Source organism: Wolffia australiana, chromosome 1 (assembly GCF_029677425.1).
Source record: "Wolffia australiana isolate 7733 chromosome 1, ASM2967742v1".
Classification (NCBI taxonomy): domain Eukaryota; kingdom Viridiplantae; phylum Streptophyta; class Magnoliopsida; order Alismatales; family Araceae; genus Wolffia; species Wolffia australiana.
In genome coordinates this window covers 265,750-293,719 of record NC_135835.1, presented here as the reverse complement: position 1 = coordinate 293,719, position 27,970 = coordinate 265,750, and the positions used below count along the sequence as shown (strand labels likewise).

The following is a 27,970-nucleotide window of genomic DNA, read 5'->3' as shown; positions in this document are numbered from 1 at the left end:
TCAAATAATTTCAATTTCCATGGCTTGGAAATATGAGGAAATAATAATTTACAATGAGAAAATTAAATCATTTCTCCATGCATGATCAAATGAGGCTTATTTTGGAAAAAAGATATTCTAGATATCATCATTATTTCTCTACGTATTATTCATTTTCTTGGATTTTAGAAGTATGATTTTATTTTAAATTATATTATCCTCAAATTATGATATCTTGGAATTTTGTTTATGTCTTATGGATATTATGTGGCCATCAAACAAACACACTTTCATGCCATATTTAAGTTATTGAAATAATATTTGTTCATTATTATCCATGTGCAGTAAGTATAATGAAATACGTGAACTCATGCAAATATTTAATGAATTTTCATGATAGATCATAATATAGTGATCAATGGTATTTAAACATGTATTCTAAAAATTCATTTTCATAGGATTCTCGAGAAGGAGATTGAACTATGTAGAAAAAATAAAATATTTGATCCTACATATATAATAGGTATTGCTGATCTTATGGCCATTCATGTGAATGTAATAACGATAGACAGTGGGTGTTCTTTAGGGAAAGAATTCACTAAATTGATATGTAAGAATCCCTGAATTGTATTATATCAAAATGACAATCAGGTTGACTCATGTCCCAGTTGTACGAGTGGTACATTGCCATAAGATGTTAAGGAAATCCTTTGGATGGATGATTGTGTTTTTCCTAAGATGTATGTGTCTATAATTAATGGGCTCAAGTATTTCTGAGCTCAGATAAAATAACAAGAAGTGCACAAAGGTGATTAAGTAGTCAAGATGGGATCATCTGCCTTCTATATAGGCGGAGATTGGCTAATGGAAGAAGACACATTGAATCTATGTCCAAGGTAGTGGAGATATTGGAATATTTTGTCCAACAATCCCCATTATGCATCAATACTAATAAAATGGCATATTAAGCGTGTTGGTTAACCATACCCTAATTTATTCTAGAGTCTTTTTTAGATGAAGGGTTCCATAAGTAATTCAAATCCCACTACATATCTTCTAGAGCTGAAGGTGTAGCCAGGAGCTCTATGAGCTGGAAAGTTAACTTATTGATTGGGTTAAATTTATCCTTAGTTTGTTAATTTATATGTTAATATACTAAACTATCAAAGTTGAAAAATAAACTAATTGAGCCATTAAAGTTATTAAGTAAACTGATACATGAGCCTAAATGGTCACAGACCTAAGATCTATCAACATTGGTTGATATATTTAAATTATAAGGACTCTAATAAAAAATCTTTTTGAGTATAAAAAGAGGGGGCATCTATTTTAGGAGCCTGTACCAGCCAAACATAGACACAACCCCATCCTTTCTTACCCCTTGCTTATTGCATAAGTGAGACTTGATGATGAGAAGATCAACCAGATCTCAAGAAGATTTGTAGAAGAAGAAGAGGAGATCCATTGTGGCATCAATCGTGTGGATACATCTAAAAGCCAGACACATGAACAGCTTGAAGAGACTCTCAAAAAGAGGAAGTCAAGGGTGGAATAAGTTTTCCATTGGATAATTTGATTATACTATGTTTTGTAGAATAGTTTTATATTCATTTTCAGCTTCTCCTACATGAAAAGGTGTTTTCAGCACCCAATCAAAGCCAACACAACCAAATATTGTTGACATCATACCAACACCTTTTGTAATTCCTTCTCCATCAAAAATAACTTTCACTCTCATATGTATTATGAGGACACAATTTCATGGGACATTATTTTGAATTGTTTTTTATAAATATTCCACGTTTTTCCTGGACCACTTGGTAATGTGTCCCCTGAAACAAGATGTAAGCACTTTAAGTGGTGACAAGTAAATATTTATCTGGCCTAATAAAAAACCTGCCTCTCAACTTAAAAAGATTAGCCATATTTGCGCTAGCCCACTCTTATTTTAACTATAGTTTTTGTCAATGAGAGCTTTCCGTAATGGTTTCTACGTTAGCTAATCCTAATCAGACAATTTATTTCTTAAATTTCAATTTGGTCATTGGGTAACGCCCAGTTTGTTGTTCAAAGATAGTACCAAACCACTCGGATTGGGAACTGTTCATTCAAAATTGTGATATATATCAACCTTCGTGAATTTTATATACAATCTGAAATTTGAAATGATACCAAAGTCCCATTTCATGTTAACGTGTGTAGATGTGTTGGTGTCTCACTTATGGAAATCAAATTTAAAAAAACTCATGCACTTCGCAGCCTGCGGTACCAGAACCTCTTTTTACAGAGGTGTCTATGATATTGTCACTTGACTACTAATGGGTACACATTCTTTCCACATTCAATACAGACTTTCAACTAATACTTGTACTAATTTGAGGTGCTAAATGGACTTCTTACTCATGGATTCGAACCTGAGTATGTATAATAAAAAGATGATGTAGCTGTCTTCCAGTAGTAGTTGAAAATGAAACAAGAAACTATAATTACGTGATAACTCAGCTCATTTCGTTACATTGAGACATTGTAGCTCAGAAACGCTTTCAATTTAGAAACTAGATCAAATGAAATGCTCATGAAAAGTCTCTTTGAATTGACATTAAATGTACCATACCTTCTAGCGCTTGGTGCATTTTTTTCCAAAGGAGATTCCCTAATTTCTTGGAAGAGCAAAGTGTCATCACACAGCACTTCGCTGGAAGAGTAACAATATACGTATGGCGTTTATGACAAGAAAAACCATATAGTTGCTCATAATGTAACTTTTGATGAGACAAATGGAATAATATATTCTTACCGTTGCTCTTCTCTCGTGCAAAACCGAGAACACCATGAAATAGAAAATGAAGCCCACTCGAATTATAATGAAAAAGAATGAAAAATGGACAGCAGGTTGGTAGACGAACCAGACGAATAATTTGAATCGCTGAATTTTCCATATACGCTTCAGACATTGACATAGAGCACCGGCACCAACCCAGCCAGTTTCCCATCTCTTCCTGGCCGCTTCTTTTTTACCTGTCACGACAGAGATGGGGGACATCATGAATAGATGATGTAGTTTAAGTAGATCATCTCTAAATGCAATAGCACTTACATAGAACCATCCATCCACCTCATCCTCGATCTCCACTTCCTCGCCTGCAGCTAAGTCCAGCTGTTGCCAACATAAATAGTACATTAGTAACGAGATTAGATAAAAATTATCAGCAGTAGCAAAAATTTCAACCTCATCATCACCGCCAGCAGTGAAATCGTAGAGGGCTTTGCCAAACCGCGGCTTTTGGGATGTGGATTCATCGTCTCTTGAGCTGAAGCTTTGCGAACCACTACGGGCCAGGGGGTTTTCAAACGATCCATATCTCTGCATTGTGGCGCTGTAGGATGGCGGACCTTCCTCTCTCACTGGTGAACTAATCCCTTCATAAGTCGATCTACTGCCTGTCGCAGGTCCAAATCTGCTCTCCTGCTAGATAAAGATAAAATCTCGTCAGATTAAAAATTGGTAGAGTTTTCTAGTTTAAAGGAAGAACAATCCATTACAGGCTGCTGGGGACGTGAGCTGAACAGGGAAGGGTAATTCATGCCACCAAAATGTGAGGATATGGAGGTCTCCACTGAGCCTGTTGATTCAGGTGATGAGCTTCCGGATGATCTGACATCATCTTCCTAAACAAGTGAAATAGGAGTGAACATTACGGGTCAGTACTGTAGAATGATCAGATGACAGACAACGTAATAGAATGAACAAGACGGGAGGGAATGGCATTTTGGTCAGTCATTCATCACGGTGTCCGCAGTTCCGTCACGTATCCCTCTGGGGGACTATTTATGGACAGAACAGATGACTACACGCAGAGGCAGTTGTTATTTTTTTTTTTGAAAAACAACGCAGAGGCAGTTGTAAACTAGATTAATTCAGTAACGCCTGACAGCAGAATGGGATGTAACAGAAAGCACAAAGGCTTGTGTTCCTTTTCCCTTCTGAGGTGAGGATGGATGACTGATGTAGGCATGGGACGGAAAGGATGACAGAATATCATCTGTCCACAAGCCTTAGTGAACATAAGCTTTTATTCTCAGTTTTGGCGACACAGCAAGCATACTTCCGTCTATAAATAATAGTAAATAGTGAAAAATAAATAATCAATAATAAATAAAGAAAGTAAAAATTAATATTAAAAATGATAAATAAATAAAAGATATACCTCTGCCTCATAGCTTTGTAATAGAGTTTTGGCCCACATATCTTCATAGGTGCCTGAGGTCCGTGAGACCATGTTCTCATCTTCGACATCTGGTGCGTCAGTTCCCGCACCAGCCAGAAATTCATTCACCTACAGGGAAAGTTTTCGTTACAGAACTTGTTTGATGATCTTGTACTTGGCCAGAAGTGTGATCGGCTTACTCTGCTCATAGCGGGTGCATTGCTGCTCCAGAAATCGTCTTCTAGATTTGCTGCCCATGCGTTTGCCAGATCTGGATCAATGCTGTAGAGCTGCTCTTTCTTAGGAGTTTCCTTGAGTTGATACACAAGATCAGAAATCCCAGTTGCAACTGCTGGATCATTCAACCCACTGGACTCGCTGATGTTATGACGGGTGCGGTACACATCAATGAGCTTTGCACTGCAATTACGAACAATTAATCAGAGTAATTCTCATGATACAACAATGAAGCCTTTAATAACCACCTTATAGGCCCCATTGGAAGATACTTTGCTCTTGGCACGAAGCAGAACAAGGAGACATAGTCCAAAAGTTTTTCGTGGGTCTCGTACAGCCTTTTGAGCTCATCATCCGTCCACTCTTGTTTAGCATTGTCATGTGTCCTTATATCTCTGCAGACAAGGGCGCAAGAAACAAATATAAGTCACTAAACAAATCAGAATCAAGAAGATGGTACAGATATTTACTTTATAAGTTCGTCCTGAGCAAGATACAACTCATCCAGAATTCTCAGCATTGGGCTAATAAGAGATCCGAGCCCAGTGCCACTAGCGCCTTGGTCTTCCCCGTTGCTAGATTGGAACTCAGAAAATCGTGATTGATTTCCACCGAGAGCTAGGGCGTGTAGGAACTCATATATTTGCAATCTGAACGGTTCTCCTGATCTGATTCCTATAGTAGTTAGAGCTTGAACAGCAATAATACGCACCTGAGAAGTAAATTTGGTTCAAGTTTCTTCATGAATAGCATCTTTCTATGATAAAATTTGTGAGCGATCGGTACGAACCTCCCAGCTACCAATGAAAGCACACCTCTGAAGTCGAGTTAAGGCGCCGGCAAGAGTAGGATTCCTTGAACTAGCTGCAGCTACCATTTTATCCGCGTCCAACATCATCAGTGCGGTTCCTGGTGGCGTGGCAGATTCCCAAGCATATTCCGACGCTGCATAGTTTGCATTTTCTCCCAGGAACCATACCTATAAATTGCAATGTGATACAACCGTAAAGATACTCCATGTCAAAGTTTTATGACAAGCGAGGAAAAGAAGAGTAAATCTTACCGCAGCCTGCACCAGTCTCTGTAACGCCAGGGCTGATTTCGGATCAGATGCAGAAACATGGTCCACTGATGTTATTCCACTTATCGTTCCAGGTTGAGGTGGTGGTAAATCAAGAACAATGGTTACTGCCTCTAAGGCGGTATGCTTGCCTGAAGGTCCAGCCCCGACAAGACATGTCTAGAGGGGATTGTCAAACAGACAATGCAGTAAGAGTGAGGATCAATCAGGATTGAGGTTAAAAGAATGAACTCCATGTATTTTCGAAGTGCTTTCATGAGAAATAGAAAGTAACTGGTCCCTGAACGGGTAAAAAAAAAATTCAATCTTTAAGTGAGATTTAATAATTTCATACAATAATACCATGAAACAATTCCTCATCATTCTCTGGTCATGGAAAATCATACATTGCGAAGAATCATCATTCTCAGTCAAAAAACGAAGAATACGCAATAGGGTAAGTGGCTTGTGCACAAACTGCTGACCTTCCAAAGCAATTGCAAAACATCTGCATCAATTTTCCCAGGAGCCTTGGTTGCAAAAATTCTTGCAATTTCAAGAAGAGTAACCGCCATATCTGGAGTTGCCTGGCATTTCAAAGATAGCATTGATTAAAAATGCAGCGTCACTCCAATGCCTGCATTTTCAGATAGAAAAGGAACATCCTTGAAACGAAAATGCAAGAAGTATAAACATAGTTGTGGGGCAAAATAATAACAGTTAAAAATCCCACAGAAATCTGGTTTTTTATCCTGCAACAGCTCATCCCATGAAACCAAACCTCTGTTTCGAAAATTACAAACCTGACATTTTCACAGACAAGGAGACAGTATCCCGATGTGAATCTGGAAAGTGTTTGAGTTAGATGCTCTATCTTCACATCTTTCATTATAAATGTCATCCTCAAGAAAAAGCCCATCCCATCTCGAATAAGCTCTTGCTCTCTGTTTGAATTTCGTTCTAATAAGTTTTGGTAACAACATAGCACATATGTCTCATGTGCTACACAGTTTGAGGATAACTAGTCGTTATAAACTTCTGAAATGGGCCTTAACAAAGCAGCTTGCTACCAGCTTGTATATATTGGCGTTGTCTTAATGAACAAAAGTGGAAGTCTTGCTTGCAATCAGAAGCTCGTATCAGTTTACTAGTTAAGGTGCATTAAAATAAACAGAATAATCTGCCAATTTCAAGAAAACTAGCTATATACTTCAAAAAGAGTCGCACGTAATGGAGGATACCTTGAATCGTGCATGCATTGTAAGCAAGATATCATTCAAAAGAGCTGATGGCCATGATAAATCAGAGAGTTCACACGCAATGATAGCTTCCAACTCTTCAAATGATTCATGCGGGTTTTGCATCCATATTAGAGCCTTTATCACCATTCCTCGAACATAGTGACACTCACATGCAACAGTTGTTCTCACTGCTTCCATCAGTGAAGCTAATAAACTAGCAATAGAGTCTCTTCCACTTGCAACTGCGGTCAGTGCCTTGTTTCGGGCACCTATGCAAGTTAAAGAGCCAGCGTTTAAGGCAACTAGAAATACAGGATAAATCGTTCTTTTGTGAAACAAAAAAAATGGATATGTTTCTAAAAGACAATGACGGATGTGTAGAAAAAATATCACATAGTTAAAATTGCTAATGAGGCAGCATATCTTTATTGCATAGTTAAAATCGGTAATGAATGAAAAATTAATTCACAAAGATAAATTTGTATGACCACTACCGTCTGACAGTGAGCTATCATTGCGATCAACATCAGTTGCATCAACACTATCAGCATACGAATAAAGATATGCTCCCTCATCCATATCATTTGCTCCAAGAGCATAAGCTGCAGCCCTGCTTTTTCCAATCTCCATGACAACCCGCGCGGCTACATGAAGTACAGGCCGAGAGAAACTTCGGAACGAGCTTTCAAGTCTACAGGATGAAATTAACATGAATCAGGCAAGAGTAGGCTCAATAAATTTCCAGTGAAAAAAGGAGCTGAATACATCACATAAAATGCACCTTCTCATGACAAGTTTTATTAGAGGCTGAGGACGTTTTGATCGGGTAGCGGGTTTGTCACTCTTCGGCTTGGATGGTGCATCCTTAGACTGAGTGTTATTCTCCTTTGATGAAACAGAAGGTGCTTCAGGCAGTTTGAGAACCTCTCTTGTAAGTCTAAACCACCCTGCAGCTCGTTCTTCCGTCCTTTGGTAAACAATTGGATAAGTTGAAAGAGTTTAAAATATTAATCTAATGAAGAAAAAACTAACTTTTTTACAGGTTTGGAACATAACAAATAATGGCATCAGTGGAGCTGAACTCAGGAACCAAAAATAGTACCTCTCTGTGTTGTCGAATTTTCCCAGAACACAGAATACAGCCTCAAAGCACACTCGATCACTAGGGTCCAAGAGAAGCTGGTAAAGAAGAGCCATGAACTGCGCCTTAATGTCAGGTCTTTCTGCAATGACCAAAGATTTTTATGTCAACCTACTCAGGAGACATACTTATGTTATCAGTCAATAAATGGAAAATGATAACAAATGTCACATACCATCCAATGCGCGGGCTCGTGATAAAGTATGGCACAGCCTTGCAAGAGAAACCCTTGCAAGAACGTCGTGCAGGTGAAGAACATCCTGCAAAGCACCTGGTTTGCATGATAACAGTTTTCACTCAGTAAAATATCACAATTTGTTATCATAAAACGGCTTTAAAGAAAGTTTCTGTACCCATAATCTGAAATTTTAAACACACGTTATACCAATAATAAACTGCTTACAACCTATAATATAGAAAAATAAAGCGTGGAGTTTTGCACTCGTGCAAGAAAAATCAACAAGCTCACGCATCGCAACAACAAGACTTGATGTCAGACAGGTGAAGGGTCATACCTCCCGGAGATGCGAGCTTCCCTGCAGCAAAAACAAGAGAATAAAAATCAAAATTAAAAAAAAAGATTATTCAAAAACTATAAATGCATGCGACAACTCATAGACAGGGTTATATTCCAGATTCATAGGTCGTTGTGTGTTTCAAGGCGACGCCAGACGCATTAAGTCAAACGAACTGACCTAAAGACATCGCAACAGAATAGGGATCCCGTGCAGCCAAATCAGATATGATTGCCAACGAGTGCCTCACAGCAATGGGATCAGAAAATGACACCCTTCAGACAGAAAGAAAGGAAAAAATATTAAAATGAGTGTGGATACCAATTTCAGGAGTCAGTGCATGTAACATTTATCTTCCTCTTATTATGTCATCTATTATTTAGTTCATCTCATAAAAAAATAAAAGAGATATGAGGTGCTCCTAATGCTTTTGATACCACATTCCCCAAGTATCAAAAAATTTCATACCAGGCAGGTCATTACACCACGTTTTCAGTTGGAATATATAGCGCACTGCATGTGTAAAACTAAACCTCGGCTAGGTACAGACAAGTAGATTATGAAAAGCTATTAGCATGACAGGGAGAGGGGTCACAGTGAGTAGGACATGAGTTCTATTAACCACACCATAAAAAAATGTGTATTATCTAGTTAAAAAACGTATTACCATAAACATAATGATAATATCCAAGGATATCATATTTAAAATTATTCATGAATATTTTTTTGAATTAAAAAAGTATTCATGAAAATTATTCATGAATACTAGCATGTTACAATGGAAAACTAGCATGTTTCAGAGCTTAGCATGTGCGTAGGTATAGTGAAAGCTTGTCTATCACCATGACGTCAAACCATTGCCATAAATCAGATAAAAGCAGCTATATCCATTGGTTACTAATTTATGCTTTAATTAACAAGCGACCACCGATTTCTCCTATCTAGTTTGAGAAGAATAAAAGGTGTCACACTGGTTTCATACCCTTGTATAGCTCGATGAAGGAACGCCGGGTTTCCTGGATCTAGAGGAAGCCTCCTCAGAGCACTAATTGAAGCATATTGAAGATTGCTCTGAATAATCGACTGGAATGGAAGAGAAACAAGGTGAAGATGGCTAGGAGGCGAGTTGGAAGAACATCAAATGACAAATAACAAACATATAAACGATGAATCTAGCGGGTAATTTATTAAATGAAAATGATAAACAAATATTTAAAGTCAAGTAAGATACATAAATATCAGAGGATTTGGCATGGTTTTCAATGAATAAATATTCATGTGAATAACACAACGCCCTAAATTCTTTTTGGCATTTGTCTGACTATTTAAAATCAGTTGGAACTATTTATATCATGCGTCCAATTTTACTCGGAAGGAACTACTCGTAGATTCTAGCCAGAAGAATGTCCTGCTAATCTATGTTGAGTTGGAAATTTAGCAGCTTGCTGAACAGCAGTGAAGCAATCGTTGTCAAAATTCTCACAACTTCACGCATAGTTTACCGTCACAACTAGTTGCACTGACTTTCCCTTTGAAGAAATAACTAGTTTCAATGGCTTGGCTAGATTACCTATCAAACTAAACGCATGCTACTATTGCACAAAGAAAATGCCTCCGAGAGTGAAAAGTTATACACTACCCAGGACCACCATCGGAACAATTACCAGAAAAACATAAAAAATAAAATATTAAAATTGGAAGCGCACAAAACAATAGGATTATACGCAATAGCAACACCATCTCTTTTGCCAAAAGTAGAACGATGATTGCATATTCCGTGGAAACATTTACCTCCCTGTCACCACCTTGCCGGCCAAAAATGCCTTTCTTACGTTTTTGCTTAGTCTCAGCAACCTGAGAGAAGGGAAGACTTTAAAACAAGATATTGTGCACCATCTAGTACAAAAAAGCACAGAGAGGAGTCTTTAGGGCACCAAATACAACAATGACTAAGAAGCAATTAGATAATGTTTCCAAGAATTATGGTGCCCAATTATAGCTGGAACCAAATACTAGTGAGGATCGGTGAAGTATGTAGATAAAAGAAAGGGGCCGATCAACTTGATTAACTGTGGTACCTTTTCCAGAATTCCAAAAACAATCTCATACAGTTTGGTCAGGATTTCAGAATTACTGGGAGAAACGAATGTAAGCGCCTTCAGGGCAGCGAGTCTCCTAGCATGGACTTCAAGCGTTAAGAGCAGAAAATGAGATTCCATTAGCACCAGACTTTGGAACGACAGAAAAGGCTAATTATGACAACAGGTCAGCGTTGCATCTCTACCCTCTGGATCACTGTTTGACGCTTCCAAAACGAGCTGTTCAGAAATTCGTGGAACAACATCTGCTCTTGTGACGCCACCGCCAGCATCAATGTCAGCAAGCGCATCCCAGTTGGGAGTAGGAATTCCCCCTCCACCACTCAAACCCTGAGAACTATTATCTGATAGAATTCTAGCCAAGTAATAGTATACATAACGTAGAACACTTCGATCCTCACATTGCTGATGAAGCTGCAGCGCCAAAAAAAGAAGCAGAAAACAGTGTCAAAAAAAGGACAACAGGAAACTGGAAGACATAAACTTCCAAAATATGAGACAGAATTCTTTTCCGAGATTTATAAGCATGAAAATGTTATTTTTCATAAGCATGTGCAACCTGACGACCTTTTTTTTTTGAAGAAAACAACCTGACGACCTTGTAAACATATTCAGGATGCTTTTGTCCATTCGATGTTGTTGCTAGTAAATTTTCCTATTTTCAGGCATGAAACCTAAAAGGATTAGCGAATAAGCTCCGACGATGCCCAAGTATCGATGGAATCTAATCCAACAAAATTTGGGCCAAGCATGAACAGTTCACATGCTCGACACCAGAATCCGGCCTCTTTTCGAAGATGAGGCACCACATCAGCAAAAAAACGCCATAGTATAAAGAGAACAACGGAAGATGAGCTCTACCATTAAAAGGGAAGGGGCAAGGGAAGGGTCCACAGAGTTGTAGACGGCGAGCTTTGGAAAAACTTGATGTACTAGCTGCTTTTGGGAGTTTTTCTGCAAGAAAAATAAGAAGATGTCGATGAAAAAACATTAATAGAAGCTAGTTTGCGGATTTCTCTGATAGATACCTGATCTGAAGTTGCTGCCAACTCGTGGATACTTCGCGCCAATTGTGCATAAGAAACTGGCTGCACAGAGACAACTCCGTTAAATTTATCTCAATGAGTTTTTCTTCCCAAAACTGGGATAGTAGCAACAAAAAATACAACAATATAATGATATTCTGACCTAAAAAAATTTGCCACAAACATTTTCCAATCAAAGAATTATTATTCAAAAACATTTGAGAATATTTATCCTCAAAAAAAGTAATTAAATTTCTCAATTCTTCGAACTGCATCTGTAGCTCGAAAAACAGAGGATTGGATAATTCGAGAAAAACACTTCTCCGGAGAAACAAATTTATCCCCGTCTACCTGACCATCTGTCCCTAAATTGCGTTCTCCATGAAACAAAAAACAAGAAATTCATTGGGAATTGTTCGAGAATTGGACACTAAAATAACAACCACAAAACTAAATTCCAGTCGGCAGTGCAGAGATATAATGACAAGGAGGGTGGAGTAGACCGTCTTCTTGCGCCGCTGAGGCATGGCATTGGTTTTGATGGGGTTTAGCGCCTTGGCAGCGGAGATGGTGTCGCTCTGGATCTGCATCAGGGTGCTCTTCTTTGTCTTTCGATCGGCAACAGGCGGCTTTCCCAGCGTGGAAGCGGCGGTTCCCGGAGTGACATTAGGCGGCACAGATGATGGATCAGCGGTAATGAGATCCATCAGCGTCGTGCTGCCGGACTCTTGGCCCGACGCCATTATCTACCACCGCGGATCTCCTTCGACAACCCCAATCTCGATTCACTCGCCCTGACTTCTCGCCTAGCGATCGAAAGCTCGGGAAGTTCTGAGATCTCAGAGATCGAGAGTTCGAGAGATTGCCCGTCGAGTTGATGCGCTTTAGAAATATCAAAATAGCGCTGAATTATTTAAATGGACGTCAAATTCGATAATTCATACTTTATAGGCCCGCAAAAAACAACTTTATTTTTGGTGAGAGCTCAAATACCTCCGATTTAGTCGAAAAGGAACAACAAAGCAAAAAATATCTTATGGAATTCGTTCATCTTTTTTCACTTTACACTGAGTGGTATGATGCAAATCTGTCATGTATTAGCGTGTCAATTAAAATCATTAAGGTTTATGAATTAAAATGATTGAAATATGCATGGTATGATTGACGTGACGCATATTTGTACCCTGCTGAAGCATATAGTTTCCTATTTCATATTTTTCTAAGATGATGAAATGGAAACCATTATACATGACCTGGAGTCAAAATTACCCTAGAACTTTCCCAAAGTCATTATGAATTCTCTTGACTTTTCAGGAAGTTGTCCATAATTTTGTAGCATTTATGTTATGAATAAATGAATTTATCGTATCAGATTATATATTTTTTGAAGGGTATTTTATGAATTTTTCAGGTTTATGGATTATAAAAGTAGAACAACATATTTATGGAGGGGGTTTTGGGTCATTGATGCACACTATCAGATCACTTAAGTAAGGTGGCAGGTTGTAAAGCAGGTATGCACCCCATATTTTACATTGAAAATTTGCGGACGCATTGTGCATAGAATGGACCACAACAAGCTGCATGTCTTAAGAAATTTGTGTAGTATGTGTTCAATCTAATGCCGAAATCCTATATGATCAAAATGTAAATTTAGGAGTTCAAGGTCGTTGTTGTGGTTTAGACTTGAGTGAAAATATTTATCAGGATTTCTACACTTAATACCCTACAAATCATATAGGATAAATGGTTAATCCGTATCGAGGCAAAATTTGAATTTGAAAATTTTTAAAGCTTTTTAAATAAAAAGAAGTGTTAGAAGTGAAAAAAACTTTGGTAATTTTTTGGTTTTATGGAATTTATTTATTTTCTCAGATTTATATTAGACCAGAAAGGTAAAACCATATAGATATACCTTTCCACCAACGCCCAGATCACCCTAGAGGAACTGAGACTTGGCCAAGTTTTGGCTGAGCTTAGGGATGCTCCTCAAAACGAAACGAGATGCAACAAGAATAGACAATTTTTAAGAGAATCAGAAAATCTTTGTATGGAGGAAATGGGATGACAACTTGAAGGGAAATAGATTATTTTTTTAGTTTTTGAAAATAAGGTTTAGTGAGACGATATGTCATTTCTAGAGAGATAAAGAGGTATAAAATGCACAATGAGAGAGAAACTGATGGAAATGGAGGAAAAGTGGGAGAAATGGATGGCGGTAATGTAGAACACGTGGGTTCCTAAATTGACCATATCTTGAGCCTCCAATGACTCTTCCTTCAAATGGATCCATACGATCTTTTTTTCTACAATAAGAGGATGAGTAGAGGATGAATATTTAAAAATAATTTCATCATCAAGGTTGAAAAACCAGGATCCTACAGAGCCGTGTCCCGTTGCGTAGCCAATGGAAGGGACATCTAGATCGAGGTACAGAGATAGAGTAAAACAATATTTTATACATTGAATATGAATTAAAATGTGCCTCAATTAATTTATATTCTCTCTCCTTTTCATTCCTTCATATTTTTTCTTTGGTTGAGAGCTTCATCATTTAGGGATCCACTTGAGGAAGGAATTTTGGAGGGATACTAGCGGGATCTGTAGTGTGAATGACATCCAACTAGCTTCCACTTCGAAACCCAAAACTGAAATTCTCCAATTTATCCCAAAAGACAAATGAAAATATCTTTAAACTTCCCATGGCATGCTTGAGTCTTTATAATCATTCCATTTACTTCATGTAACTTTTCCTCACATGGGACTTCAGAATAATCCACAATGATAAAATTTCTTCATCTATAAGTCAAGCAGGATTTGTTAAAAATTTACAAAGTATGTATAAATGATATTCGTATCAAATATAGATATTAAAATTAATCTAGATAATACCATGATAAAGTCTGTATTTATATACTTAAATTCAAATAAAGCTTTTATTTATGTGGGAGATTTATAATGTTGTCATCTCTATTAGAATAAGAATTTTGCAGCATGTAATCCTTAGGATTCAAACAAAAAGGAATTAAAATTGGTGTTAATCAACTTGGGATTTTAATTTTACAGCTAATTATATAATCAATATTAAAACTTATTAATCATAATTTTATTAAATTTAAATATAATTATATTATATGTGGATTTCATTGGGAATTAATTGGGGACGCACTCAGTTTTGGGGTGTTTAATTTTTTGTTGATAATTCAGTTAATCAATAAGCATATAAGACCTTGACCCTAAAATTCCATGCCTAATAAATTGTGATTAGGTAGTGATTGCAAGGTTCGTCTCTACAATGAAAAAATACTAGATAATTAATTAATTTTATAATGATGATTAGTGGATGAGAATAGATACTTTACAACATAAGAAATATGGTGATCTGAGGTGGCTTCAGTTGATGCATGTAATGGAGTAATAAATTATGATTATGTAATGATTACAACATAACTAATGTGTATAAATGTTAATACAAATGAGTATGGGCATGGTGGATGATGATGATAGGTATGAAACATTTTATATGGATGGTTGGTGGGAAGAATTATGACAACATAAGTGCAACAAACTCATGGTAGGTCCTTATATTTTGCTAGGGCTGTTATATTTTGCTAAGATCATAGCAATTTGAGGCAGAGGGAGAGTACCTCCGCTTCTCTTTTACCATGCAACTTATAAGTTTTGAAGTCGTGTTTGACATGAAATTTTATTGATTTGCACAGGAAAAGACATGATAGGATTGTAATAGCATATCAAATCTCCTTTGTGTGGATTGGATCTGTAGTTTGTTAGTTCCTCAAGTGAGACATGAAGTTGCTCATGTGTCAAGCCTCTAGATTTATCTACATGATCCTTAGTACATTGAAATTCATCATGCCAACGAGCTCTCATATTGATCCATCACCATTGTTTCATCGTTTTATTTGCATCGAGAGGGAACAGCACACATGGAGAGAAATGAGAGGAATGATGGGCACCTAAAGAATTCTGCTAATGATGATTTTCTTTCAAGGCCTTCTAATTGTAATTAATGAGAATTTTTAATAATAATTTTAAACTTAAATTATATATTTTGACATCCAAATATCAATTTAGTAGTATACTAAATGGATCTAGTGGCCCAATGCCCTTTATTGGTCAAATTTATTAATTTCTATATCAACATTTAGATTAATTAATCAAAGATCAATTAAACCCAATCAATAGGTTGAGTTCAGTTCCATGGGTTACTAAGTTACACGCCGTGCTTTAGAAGATACAAAGGAGAATATAAGCTTGCTTATGGAACCTTATTGTCAATAGTTTCCCAAGTATGTATGGTCCTCCATCCTCTTCATGCTCCTACGATGACTTAGGGACTTGATAGTGCTATTCTATGTACTAGATATTTTGATGTCCTTTTCCTGTATCCTTTGAATGGGAATATACAAAACACATGTTTAAATACTATTGATCTTTGTATTCTGATATCATCATAATTCACAGTTTAATCATGTATTCATTGGCTTCTTTATAAGTATCATATGTCCATTATAATGAATATATTGTGTAAATGAAAACCAAAAGAGATTTGGAATGTATGATTGGCTTATTTGCCCCATATATTTCTGTCACCAACTTTGACAAATGGGTTTCACCAAGAAAACTTGATGGATCAAGAAATTACATTCTTTTACTCTACCAACCAATGTAGGAGGAATTCCAACACGGTTTTTCAACTTATAGGGGTCTATTCGTAGATCGAATGTGAGGATGGATAGAGAGAGACAAATTTTAGACCAGAACTTCATGTTGTGTCATCCATGAATTTTAAATCAGGATCATTTGAATCCATAATTTATTCTCTATGCTTTATGATCCACATGTCAGATCAACCCCTCATACTGTATAATCCTCGTATCCCCCCAAAAAATGCCCTTTTATTTTTGGTGATTGATCTTGTTTTGCCATGTGTCCATCTATATTTGGACATTGATTCTACCATGAATACCATATTCATCACCCAGTTTTATCCTACCAAAATATCTCCCATTTTTCATTCTATTTATTTAAATTGTCGAATTTTATAGAGTTGACATACGGCCATTGCATTGTGTGAAAATAAAGTTGATCCATTTGTCCCAACGCATTAAAACTATATCATGATTGTGACATTATACCATCTTAATATATAAAAATCAATGATTGGTCATGATCTGAATAAATTAAGAGCATGAAATCCAAGTAAAATTAAATCTAAACTTTTATTAATTTTCAAAATGTAGTATCACTTTAAATTTCAATACCTCTGTTAGTTTAATGTCAACTTTTTAAATAAAATATACATTCTAATTTTAAAAATATCTGGTTCACGATATCATGTCAAAAGTTACATTGAGATTTGTTCTGACTTAAATATTTATTGTGTTTATGAATATGTTGTTACAAATTTTGATTAAAATACTTAAAATATAAAAATCAAAATAGTATTCTAAAATAAATTTAATCATTTTAAGATTGATTACATACATATGTGATCCTTTTAATGCAAATAAACATACATATATATGATTAATGTGTTATTGCAAGGCATATGAGACTCTCAAATGGGATGTGCCCGAAGACAAGCAGTGGATCATAAAGTACTGTGCTAATGAAATTTTTATACATAAAATATCAGAAATACTTCATAAAATAGTTTCGTATGAATGACCAATTTCAATTATCCATGTATTTGTATTTAATGTGTAATGCTAATCATCATTAGACATCCCTGAGTGATATGAAATGTCCATAAAACTCAACATTTAGATGTAAATACTTGAAGTATGGGCCATTTTATTCATCATACTCAAGTACATATTTTTGTTGATTATGTCTCTAAAGGGGACACGATATACCAACATGGAAAAATCTCTACCATAGGATGATTAAGTTCATTTCCTATAACATAATTTACAGATATGATTTTTGGCTAGTAGTAATGAATGACAGTTCATCACGTTATTGAGTTAACACAAGCTCAAACACAACAAGCCTAAGTGAAAGTCTAAAAAAATTAGATCAAGAACATCGGTTTAAGTTTATACAGATGGATGGTAAAGATTGGTCTAATAAGTTGTCTAATGCTTCAGGGGCATTTTAAACTTCATATACTACACATAAGACATCTCCCTAAATACAACTCTCTATCAAAAAGCCCAAAACCTACCAGTAGAACTCACAAGAAATGTTTATCGTATATTTTCTATGTCAACCTTTCACTAGAAGAAGAAAGAATGAAGCTATTTGATGGAAAGAGCCCCTTGAGGTCTAGAAAAGACATATGAAAGTGGAACATTTTCGTGATCAATGATAAGATATGGTTTAGTTAAATTTATTTACAAGATATAAATTAAGATTTAGTTGATATTTTCTTAGTGTTCATTCTATTTTTAGAATGATATTCTCATTTTTATGGATATTTTTGTGTTTTTATGGAATTTTCTGTTGCTAAATTCATAAAGAAAATAGTTTATAAGTAAGAAATATAAAATTTGAATTTATTTAAATACTTTTACTGAAATTTTGAATTTTGTCTCTCCTACCATTATGTGCCACACTGACAATACACCACTTAAATTGGATGGCTGAGATTGCTCCAAATTCAATAGATATAGAATGGCATAGAATGAGTTATGGGCTGAGATTTTGAGGGTTATTTTCATATTTACATTATCTTTCTATCCATAATCTTGGATCTATAAATACACCATCTGATTTTGTTCCTAGTTACCAGAGTGATTTGATCATTCCAAATATAATTTGGATCCGTTCTTGCACTTCAAGAGTGAAGGATTGAAGGAGGGACATTCAGATCAAGACATGTAAAGAAAAAGTGCCGCTTGGATCATGGGAAATGTGAAGATGAGGTTAATGTGATATTTTTCTTTTTCTAAATCACATTTTTCATCTTTTTTCCTAAAATATCTTCATTGATAGCCTATTTGTTCAACATTACGCATAGTATCCAACTCCACCACTCATCGACACGTATTTGCCTTCATCTCCGTCACTATCAACGGCAGTATCTCTTTCATCCACTCAACCTCGGTCTTGTCCATCGTTGTCAACCATCAACCCACGCTCCCAAAGTTCATAATAAGATACTTAAAATAAAAGTAATAATATTTTATATATTATAAAATTTTACTAAAATTTTCAGAATTATTCTTTTTTTAATAAATTTTATTAAATATGATTAACATATTGAAGTTTGAATTAATTTCACTAAATCCTATTTATAAATTACATTGAATTCGTAAAATGAATATTAAAATATAAAAATAAAATAAAGATAAAATCGACTTATTCAATACTTGCTCCTTGTGGATTCAACCTTTTTTTGCCTTGTGCTCGTAAGAGAAAATAAAAATATTCTTACATAAAAGCTGTGGTCTTAAATGACATTTTAACCCTAATTTCAGGTTCATCAACTAAAACATGGAGGTGAATGTAAATTTATGTTCTCTTAATCAATTTTTGCCCAAATAATACTAAAGAATTCCTAAAATCTGATAAATATTATACATTATATCAAAAATAAATTATAAATGTATATTATTTCGTAAAATTTGTTTCGTGTTTGTTTAACTTTTTTCATAGAAAATAATAAAATAGAAAAATACAAAAAATATTTCTATAAAAATCTAAGAACATATAGTCATTGAAAATCACTTATTTGATTCTTTCTTTCAATGAATTAGATCCCTGTTAACTCTTTTCTTCATATGGAAATTATTATAATTCTTTGCATAAATCATAACGTTACAATGATATTTTAACCCAAGTTTATGGTTTATATGTTTTAAAGGTTGGATTAAAATTATATTTAATATTCTGTTGTACCAATTATCTCTAGATCACTTAAAACCCAATAGATCATTAAGTGATCCAAAGTATATATTTGAACAAATGCATAAAGTCTTAAAATTGCAAGGACAACAATCCATGTGCAAATCTCACAAATGCTTATGTCTAGAGATATTCAAGGTAAGACATTAGAAAATATGTGGCTTACAAGCCAATTACAGATTTTGCATCTCGTTCTCTAATTACTGATAAAATATATATTCATTATAATTTATGTGCAATGTTCGTACTTGAAGTCTATTAATAATAAAATGACTTATTAAATTATTGTGGGATCATAATACAAATATCTCCAGTGTTTAAACATATATTATAAGTAGTCATATTCAAAATATACTCAAGAAGGACATCAAAATATGTAGATAGAATATCACAATCTAATCCCACTCATTTGATGATTATGGATGATCCTATAGCCATAAATCGTTAGTCATAAACATATAATAAATATATATTCCAACATATAAACTTAATATGTCCATAAATATAATGTCAAAAAATTTATTAAAATATATTCCACATTATATTTAATCACTAAATTATATTAAAAATATTCCATAATGTCAACATATAAATTTATTAAAATAAGATGTCAGAAAAACCCTTAGACATATCATTTAATCCATAAAAAATCAGATTTTACTCTAACATTACATTTAGTCATTTTAAGCTTTTTAGAAAATAGAAAAAATATTCTAATTCATAAAATATGTAAATTACTTAGAAATAACCCAATAATTTATGTACTAGTAAGGGTGACACGCATAAGGTTTTAGGATTTTGGTGGATATACTTTAAGCTCTAGATTTTTAATATTTGTCTCTATAGATAGGGATTTTTGAAATATTCCAAAGGACTTTTATGAGGATTTCCCCATACAACATATATAGAAGGGGGGTTGTTGGGTTCTAAGGCCTTGATGTGGATGGAACACAATGATTTCTTATAGCGAAAGAGTTACAACATCAAAAGGAAATCATAAAATGAATCAATTGAGCATGGATCACATCCATGATTTTTTGATCCTCGAGTGAGTTGTGTCAATTTCCTCATGAATGATGCCTATATTAGTATCCACCCGATCCTCGGCACATCAAATCTCCTTCCTCTCTTTGACGAGTTATGTTCACCCTCTTGCCTTTGTCATTTTGCTGTCATGGTCGCACTAAAGGTTGCACTGGAATGGAGAGGAGCTAAGATAATAATGGAGAAGAAGGGGAAGACCCCTAACCGGGCCTTCCCCCATTTATACCTAGTGGCTATTTTTTATATAACCCCCAAACTTTAAGTATATCTTTCGACATCGAGAAAGCCATTTGTGTGTGACCCTCTAGGACAATATATCAATCCAGTCAAGGACTCTAACCTTTATTAGCCTTCCAAGTTAATTAACTACATCATCGTATAAATTAATTAATGACAGATTGATTTAGCCCAATCGATATGTTGAGTCTCCAGCCAATGGGGTGCCAAGCTACATCTCATGCTCTAGAAGATACAAATGAGGGTATATCGACTCACTCATGGAATTTGTCTTTCATCAATTTTCGTGTACACATAATCCCTCATCTATTTAATGCTCATATGGTGACTTAGGGTATTGTTAATTGTCAAAATCTAATCGGTCATTTAAGTTAGTATTGATGTGTTTGGAAATCATCAGATAACTTTTCTATGATATTTCACTACCTTAGCCAATCATTTTCCTTAAGTTGTCTCTTCTTATATTGAGGTTCGACGATCTCATCTTGACTACTCAATATTCTTTGTGAACTTCTTGATGCACCTGAATTAAGACTATTTAAAATACCATGATTAGGAACTCTTAGGTCATAGTCAAAGTACAACGGTGAGTCTAAAAGATGTCTTTTGTGTCTCAAGTCTAAGGATCACTTACACAATTGTGTTGTAAGTCAGCATGATTAACAGTTTGGTCTAATGTCATTCTGTCACTTCCCTCATTATCCCACATATAATGTCCATGACTACGATGTAACATCTTTATAATATGAATGCAATGACCCTATTCCTGTATGGGGTTACGTCCCCATCTCCTCCAAGCACTAAGGCCAGCATGCATCTGATTCGAGCATTGTTCCTAGCTTGGGATTTGACTATGTGACAATTGGTATCAGAGCTAAGTTGGCTTCTTCACGCTGTGTTCTTGAACCCGTTGTTGAGGAGAGATGGAGTCAAGAGGAGACTCCAAGTTACCTAAAGAAAGATGCCTGAGGGCGAGTGGCAAAAGCAGGAATTTTGCATACTGCAAAGAAATTTATTGGGCTTGAAGGACCAAGTAGACAAAAACCATTGCGTAGTAATCTCAAGGTTTGAAGACAAGAATGAAGAATTCAGGCGAGAGAACAACTACCTACAAGACATTATCCTAGAACTCACGGATATGGTAATTTCCTTATGATAGTATGCAATTTATACATGTTGATGTATGACAATTCATGAATTTATTGAGCTAAATTGATAAGTTATATTGCATATTATCATTTTATTATCAATTTTTTCTAACAAAAATTTAAATAATTATTTTGAATTAATTTGAATATAATTATAGCTTTAAAGTTATTCTAATGTAAAATAAAAAATTTCACACTAAATTTGGTGAAAATTCAAGTTAAAAGGAGTATTAAATCAAAAGATATTTAATTTTGAATTTTTGGAATAAATATGGAATTTATTGAATATTTTCCAAGTTTTTAAAGGTTAGATTGTCAAAAAGGAGGCCCATTAACCACCTGGCTGACATGGCAGGCGCACATATATGGTATGCCATGTCAGTACTCTGAGAGAACAAGTGGCGCTGACGGGGCACACATTGGTGTACATGTGTACTTGTATTAGAGGAGCAATGGGCGCAAATGAGAAATTTCAGTAGCTAACATATGCCTTGTTATTTATAATGAAAACTATTTCAAAAGTCTTCCATATGGGATTAACTTGGCCATCCATTTTAAGAGGTAAGCTTACCTCTTCTTTTCTTTTTTCTGCAGGTGAAGGGTGCATCAATCGGACAGTCGACAGCTTGACTAGTAAGGAACCAGGTCTGACGTCCAAAAAAGAACTCAATTTTGAAGAAGAGATCCAGTGGTGAAAATTGATCCCAATCTTGATGATCAGACAATTGGACAGCTGCGAATCATTCCGATCATAAAAAATGAGAAAATGCCATAAAAATCATAAAAATTATGAAAAATGCCTTGAACATCGAAAAAATCCTTAAAAAGGGCATTTTTCAAAGTGCCATAACTGTTGACCTGTAGGGCTTTTTGACTCGAATTTTTTTTGGTGATTTCCTCTCATAACAACCTATTTTCTAAACTGAAACTTTTTATAATTAGGCCTCTAAGTAATTTTAAATTTTATGTTTTGTTATGTACTCAAAATTTGGAAAAGTCATGAAAGAAAAGAGTTTTCAAAGCACCCAGTTCTTTTGTTCTTCATGTGGCTTCTAGAAAATGGTTAGCCGGAGTGAAACAAAGCCCAAGGAGATGTGAAGAATTGCATTTCCATCCAAATGTTAGTGAATTCCTTCTCTTCTCATTAGTTGATTCATGTTTGAGTAAGACGCCAAGGCACCAGGAAAAATGTACGAGTCCATGAAGATATGAACGCGAAGAGAGCATCACTTTCATAGAGGTGAAATCAAGGTTAGATTAGGATACACGTTAAAGAGCATCCATTATCTCTCCTTTTCGTCACTTATGGTTATAGGACCAGCCATATTAATCATACGAGTGAAACTATATAATGATATTCTATCCATATACGTTAGTGTTATTCGTGAGTATCTTTCAAATAGAAATAAGCATCACATGTGCACTATAATCAATACATTGTATATGAACATGGAATGAGATATGAGATGTTTAAGTGGGTTTCTGGCCACATATATTTCCATCATCATAAGTGCATCTTCACATTAGACCTACCTAGAAATGCCCCAAGTGTCAAATGACCCACTATTGTGGTGATAAAGAGATGTATGCAAACTATTCTGAAGGTGTCACAAATATTTTTCCAAATGTATCTATGTTATTAACTGTCACATTTTTCCACAAAGTTTTTCTCAATATTAAATCTCACTGAGATGCTTGAAATAGTCAGTTTTTAGATTTTGAAGCATACCTAATTAGAAAATTCGACATCATCTAATCATATACTGATCCCTATATTAAACTATTTCTAAAGGCATCCATTATGATATTTCAAACGTTTTAAATATGCATTTGTTCAATCATTATAATATGTTGTTTTGAAATCCACATATTGTAAAATTAAAATAACTCTTTGAGGTCTAACATTGATCAGAAATTTATATGTTTAATATGTAATTCCAACTTCTGATTTGAAGCCCTGGAATTTGATATGAAAGTATGTAATTATTTGATTTCCAGTTCTCATATTTCTAGTTTAAAATTCATAATTACATATTTCAAACTATCTGATCCACTTCATATACATCATTCTCTGATTTAGCTATAAATTTTATGATGCACGACTTATTTATCTTCCATCTTACTATCCACCCATCGCTATTCATCTGATTTGTGATCCATTCTTGAATTATACTCCTCTATAAAATTCTGATGATTGACTTAGATCTCCACATCACAAAGAATTTTAAATATCTGAATTTCATATTTTGGCAATATGATCTTACAAATATCATTGCTTTTATATGTCGCAGTTTACACTTCTAAATCTTCCTAAACCACGTTTATTATCAAATATACATGTTACCACCAACTGATAATTGCTAAAATTAACTGGTATGAATCATATCTCAACATTAAAGACATATTATTGATTGTCGACTTCCTCTAATTGGAAGAAGGAGCTCCCTTCACAGCCACAAGGGAAAACAAACTTTGTCTAACTGGTCTACGTACAAATTTGCTGCTGTTTGTAATCTATTCTTATAGTAATCTTTCTACTAGTCAATATTATGACGAATATGTTTTGGTATTTCTTACCCCTTCGTATGTCGATATTATATGGTATTTTCATCTAGTGTTCTCCCATCCCGATACCTAACATCAGATTATGGTATCGGGACAGATGCTGAATCGGATATCATAAATCACACTTCCGATATCCATTTTTAAAATATCCGGATATCGGATAACGATATCGAATATCAGTTGCTACAATATTGATATCCGAAATCATTATCCGACTCGATGTCATCATTCGCCACCATCTCTCGGGACGGATGACGATATCAAATATTGGAGTTGGATATCGGATTTCTATATCCAACATAGAATGGTTGTAAAAATACATGTTATTCCTTGTGGCTATCATGGTGCAATGGTCTGGAGAGGAAATTCGTTGGCCAGCAGGTACACAATAGCTTTTAAAGTATATATTACCTTGTGTAATATATACAACTTGAAAATTTTTGCTTTCTTCCATATGGGATAATAGGATTTCGAGTTTAATATAACTCTGAATCCTAATATCCCATATGGAAGAAAATGAGATTTTTGTGGCAAATATATTGAACGAGTTAATAATATATTTAATTTTGATTTGATTAATATATTACCTCGTACAATATATACAGCTCAAAATTATCGATTTTTTCCATATGGGATAATAGGATTCGGAGTTTATATTAAAAACATTTGGGTGTCGTTAACCTTAATCATCTAAAATCATGTTCAATATTGATTTTTTCTCTTGATACCTGATATCGAAATCCAGATATCGGTTCTGATATCCAGATATCGGATTCCGGTATCCGAGAACTGCCTCGTCCTTAATGGTTTGATATCCGTCCCGATATCCATTCTACACACGACTATCGGTTATACCTTCGATATCTGGTATCAGAAACCGTCCCATTTTTTTCCGGTTATTGGATATCAGCTATCTGATACCGGATGTCGAACGAACATTTCTTAATTTTATCTATAGCATTAAAACATACAGAAAAAAATAAATATCATAATTTTTGTTTTTTAGTGATCAACTTGTTTCAAAAAGCATCATCCGTCATAGTCCGGACCGACAGACGGATGACTGAACAGAGAGCTTTTAGTCATCCGTCATTTGTCATCTGTCATTTGTGACGGATGATGGATGATGAAAATGATGAACGGATGATAGAACAGACGGATGACTTTCCCTCTATCTCTCTCAATCAATCCCTCTTCCTCTCTCTCTCTCTCCATCGTACCCTCTCCTTCTCCCTCTCTCTCGATTGTTCCCTCTCCTTCTCTCACTCTCTCGATCGTTCCCTCTCCCTCTCTTTCTCTTGACATCTCACTCTCCTTCTCCTTCTCCCTCTCTTTCTCTCAATCACTCCCTCTCCCTCTCTCTCGATTATTCCCTCTCCTTCTCCCCCTCTCTTGATCGTTCCCTCTCCTTCTCCTTCCCTCTCTCTCTCTCTTTCTCTTGATCACCCTCTCCTTCTCCCTCCCTCTCTCTCTCTTTCTCTTGATCACCCTCTCCTTCTCCCTCCCTCTCTCTCTCTTTCTCTTGATCACCCTCTCCTTCTCCCTCTCTCTCTCTTGATCATTCCCTCTCCACCTCCTCTCTCTCTCTCTCTCCATCGCTCCCGTTGAGGCTTGGGAACAACTCTCACTTCTCACTTAGATATGCAACACAACATAAACACATAAAATGGAACGTAAAAAATGTTTTTTATTTTCAAACTAGGTACATATATAGGGACTTATGTTCCAACCGACAAAGTAACCAACTTATAAGTCTTTAGAAAATTCAACATTACTGACATATCCTCCTTAATGTTGACTTTTTTACTCTTAGATGATCTCTAAATTTCTCAATACGTCCTTGAGCCAAAGCCTTGGTAAATCCATCTGCAACTTGATCAAGAGATGAACAGTGTTTTGTAATAATTTCTCTAACATTTATTTGTTCTCGGATATAATAATGCTTGATCTCTATGTGTTTGGTTCTTCCATGAAATACTGGATTCTTGGCCATAGCTATTGTTGACATGTTATCACATAACAAAATAAAAGCTTTTTCTTGATCTACACCAAGAAATTTCAAAATCATTTTGAGCCATATTCCATGTTGACTTGCACTTGCTGCAGCTACATACTCAGCTTCTGAAGAAGATAACGCCACTGTCTCTTGCTTCTTTGAACTCCATGAGGCAGCTCTTGAGCCGATGAGAAAAACATGTCCACTTGTACTCTTTCTTTTATCTCTATCTCCTTCCCAATCACTATCTACATATCCTATCGACTAAATATTAGATGATCGATCATATAGTAATCCACACTCTTTGGTTCCACATATATAACTCAAAAAATCTTGACACCAAACTCACATATAGCATAATATCTGGCTTTGTATTTGTCAAATACATTAAACTCCCCACCATGCTTATGTAAAATTGCTCATCCACCAAAGTCATACCATCATTCAAAGTTAACTTTTCATTTGAATTCTTAGTATTACATGGCTTGCATGATATCATATTACTTTTTTTTAACATTTCTATCGCATACCTTTCTTGAGAGATAAATATTCCCTTTATATCTTGAAATATTTGAAGACCAAGAAAATGATGAAGTAGACCAAGATCAGTCTTCTCAAATTCAGACATCATTAGGTTCTTGAATTCTTGAATAAGAGAATCAGATGATCCGATATAAATCATATCATCAACATAAATACTCACAATCATAACATCACCTTTGCTCCTCTTGATGTATAAGGTATGTTCATTATCACTTCTTTGAAAACCATACTTTATCAAAAAACAATATAACCTTCCATACCATGCTATTGGTGCTTGTTTTAAACCATATAGAGATTTCTTCAACTTTTAAACTTTGTCATCTTTTCCTTTAACCACAAATCCTTTGATTGCATAACTTAAACTTCTTCATTTAAAATACAATTCAGTAAAGCAGATTTAAGATCAAACTGATATACATTCTATGCTTTTTGAGCTGCAATGGCTAACAAAATTCTTATTGTTTCAAGTTGTGCAACAGGTGAAAATGTTTCAAAATATTCAATTCCATAATTTTGTGCATAAACTTTGGCTACTAACCTTGCCTTATACCTCTGTATAATCCCATCTGCTGCATTCTTGATTTTGCCCATTTTACTCCAATAAGTTTAATTGAAGATGTAAAATCCACAAGATCCCATGCGTCATTTTTCTCAATACAATTAATTTCATCTTCCATTGCATTATTCCATGCCTTTTTGCTTTTAGCTTCTTCAAAACTTACTGGTTCATCATGTGACAAAAGTGCAAAAATACTTGTCTCATATAAGTCTTTTACGGACCTCGTCTTTCTTTGTGGAGATGGGGATTCATCTCCAATCACTCTTGATTCAGAATTTATATCTGAATTAGGGATAGAACCATACTCTCTCCATTTCATTCTTTCTATTTCTGTATTACTTTCTATTTCTTGATATTTAGGCTTTTCACTCTGATCCCAAAATTTTCCTCATCAAATATATTATCTGTTCTAATAATCACCTTTTTTGTAAAAGGATTATATAATGTGTAACCTTTGCTTTCATTCTATATCAAAAAAAAATGCTTTTGTCACTTTTCTTG

The 27,970-nt window shown here is 35.1% G+C and overlaps 1 protein-coding gene across 3 annotated transcripts; it reads right to left on the bottom strand.

The window, feature by feature from the left end:
* Positions 1-2,440: 2,440 nt before the first annotated feature.
* LOC144700085 (SH3 domain-containing protein) lies at positions 2,441-12,399 on the bottom strand. Of its 3 annotated transcripts, XR_013580670.1 has the most exons (26): positions 12,009-12,398; positions 11,509-11,568; positions 11,342-11,434; positions 10,666-10,894; positions 10,460-10,566; positions 10,173-10,235; positions 9,364-9,464; positions 8,562-8,656; positions 8,382-8,402; positions 8,042-8,137; positions 7,828-7,948; positions 7,507-7,692; positions 7,220-7,416; positions 6,726-6,994; positions 5,970-6,071; positions 5,488-5,664; positions 5,215-5,403; positions 4,895-5,136; positions 4,673-4,819; positions 4,388-4,607; positions 4,188-4,316; positions 3,523-3,648; positions 3,209-3,448; positions 3,077-3,136; positions 2,777-2,997; positions 2,441-2,674 (listed from the first exon to the last, which is right to left on the bottom strand). XR_013580670.1 is itself a non-coding variant. In XM_078571493.1 (25 exons), the coding sequence occupies exons 1-25, from the start codon at positions 12,246-12,248 to the stop codon at positions 2,926-2,928; spliced, it is 3,579 nt and encodes a 1,192-aa protein (XP_078427619.1). In that variant the 5' UTR covers positions 12,249-12,399; the 3' UTR covers positions 2,441-2,925. The 3 variants fall into 3 exon arrangements, 2 of the variants coding, with proteins under 2 accessions (XP_078427619.1, XP_078427609.1); XM_078571493.1 differs by having other exon boundaries at positions 2,441-2,997; positions 3,209-3,445; positions 12,009-12,399; XM_078571483.1 differs by having other exon boundaries at positions 2,441-2,997.
* Positions 12,400-27,970: the final 15,571 nt, after the last annotated feature.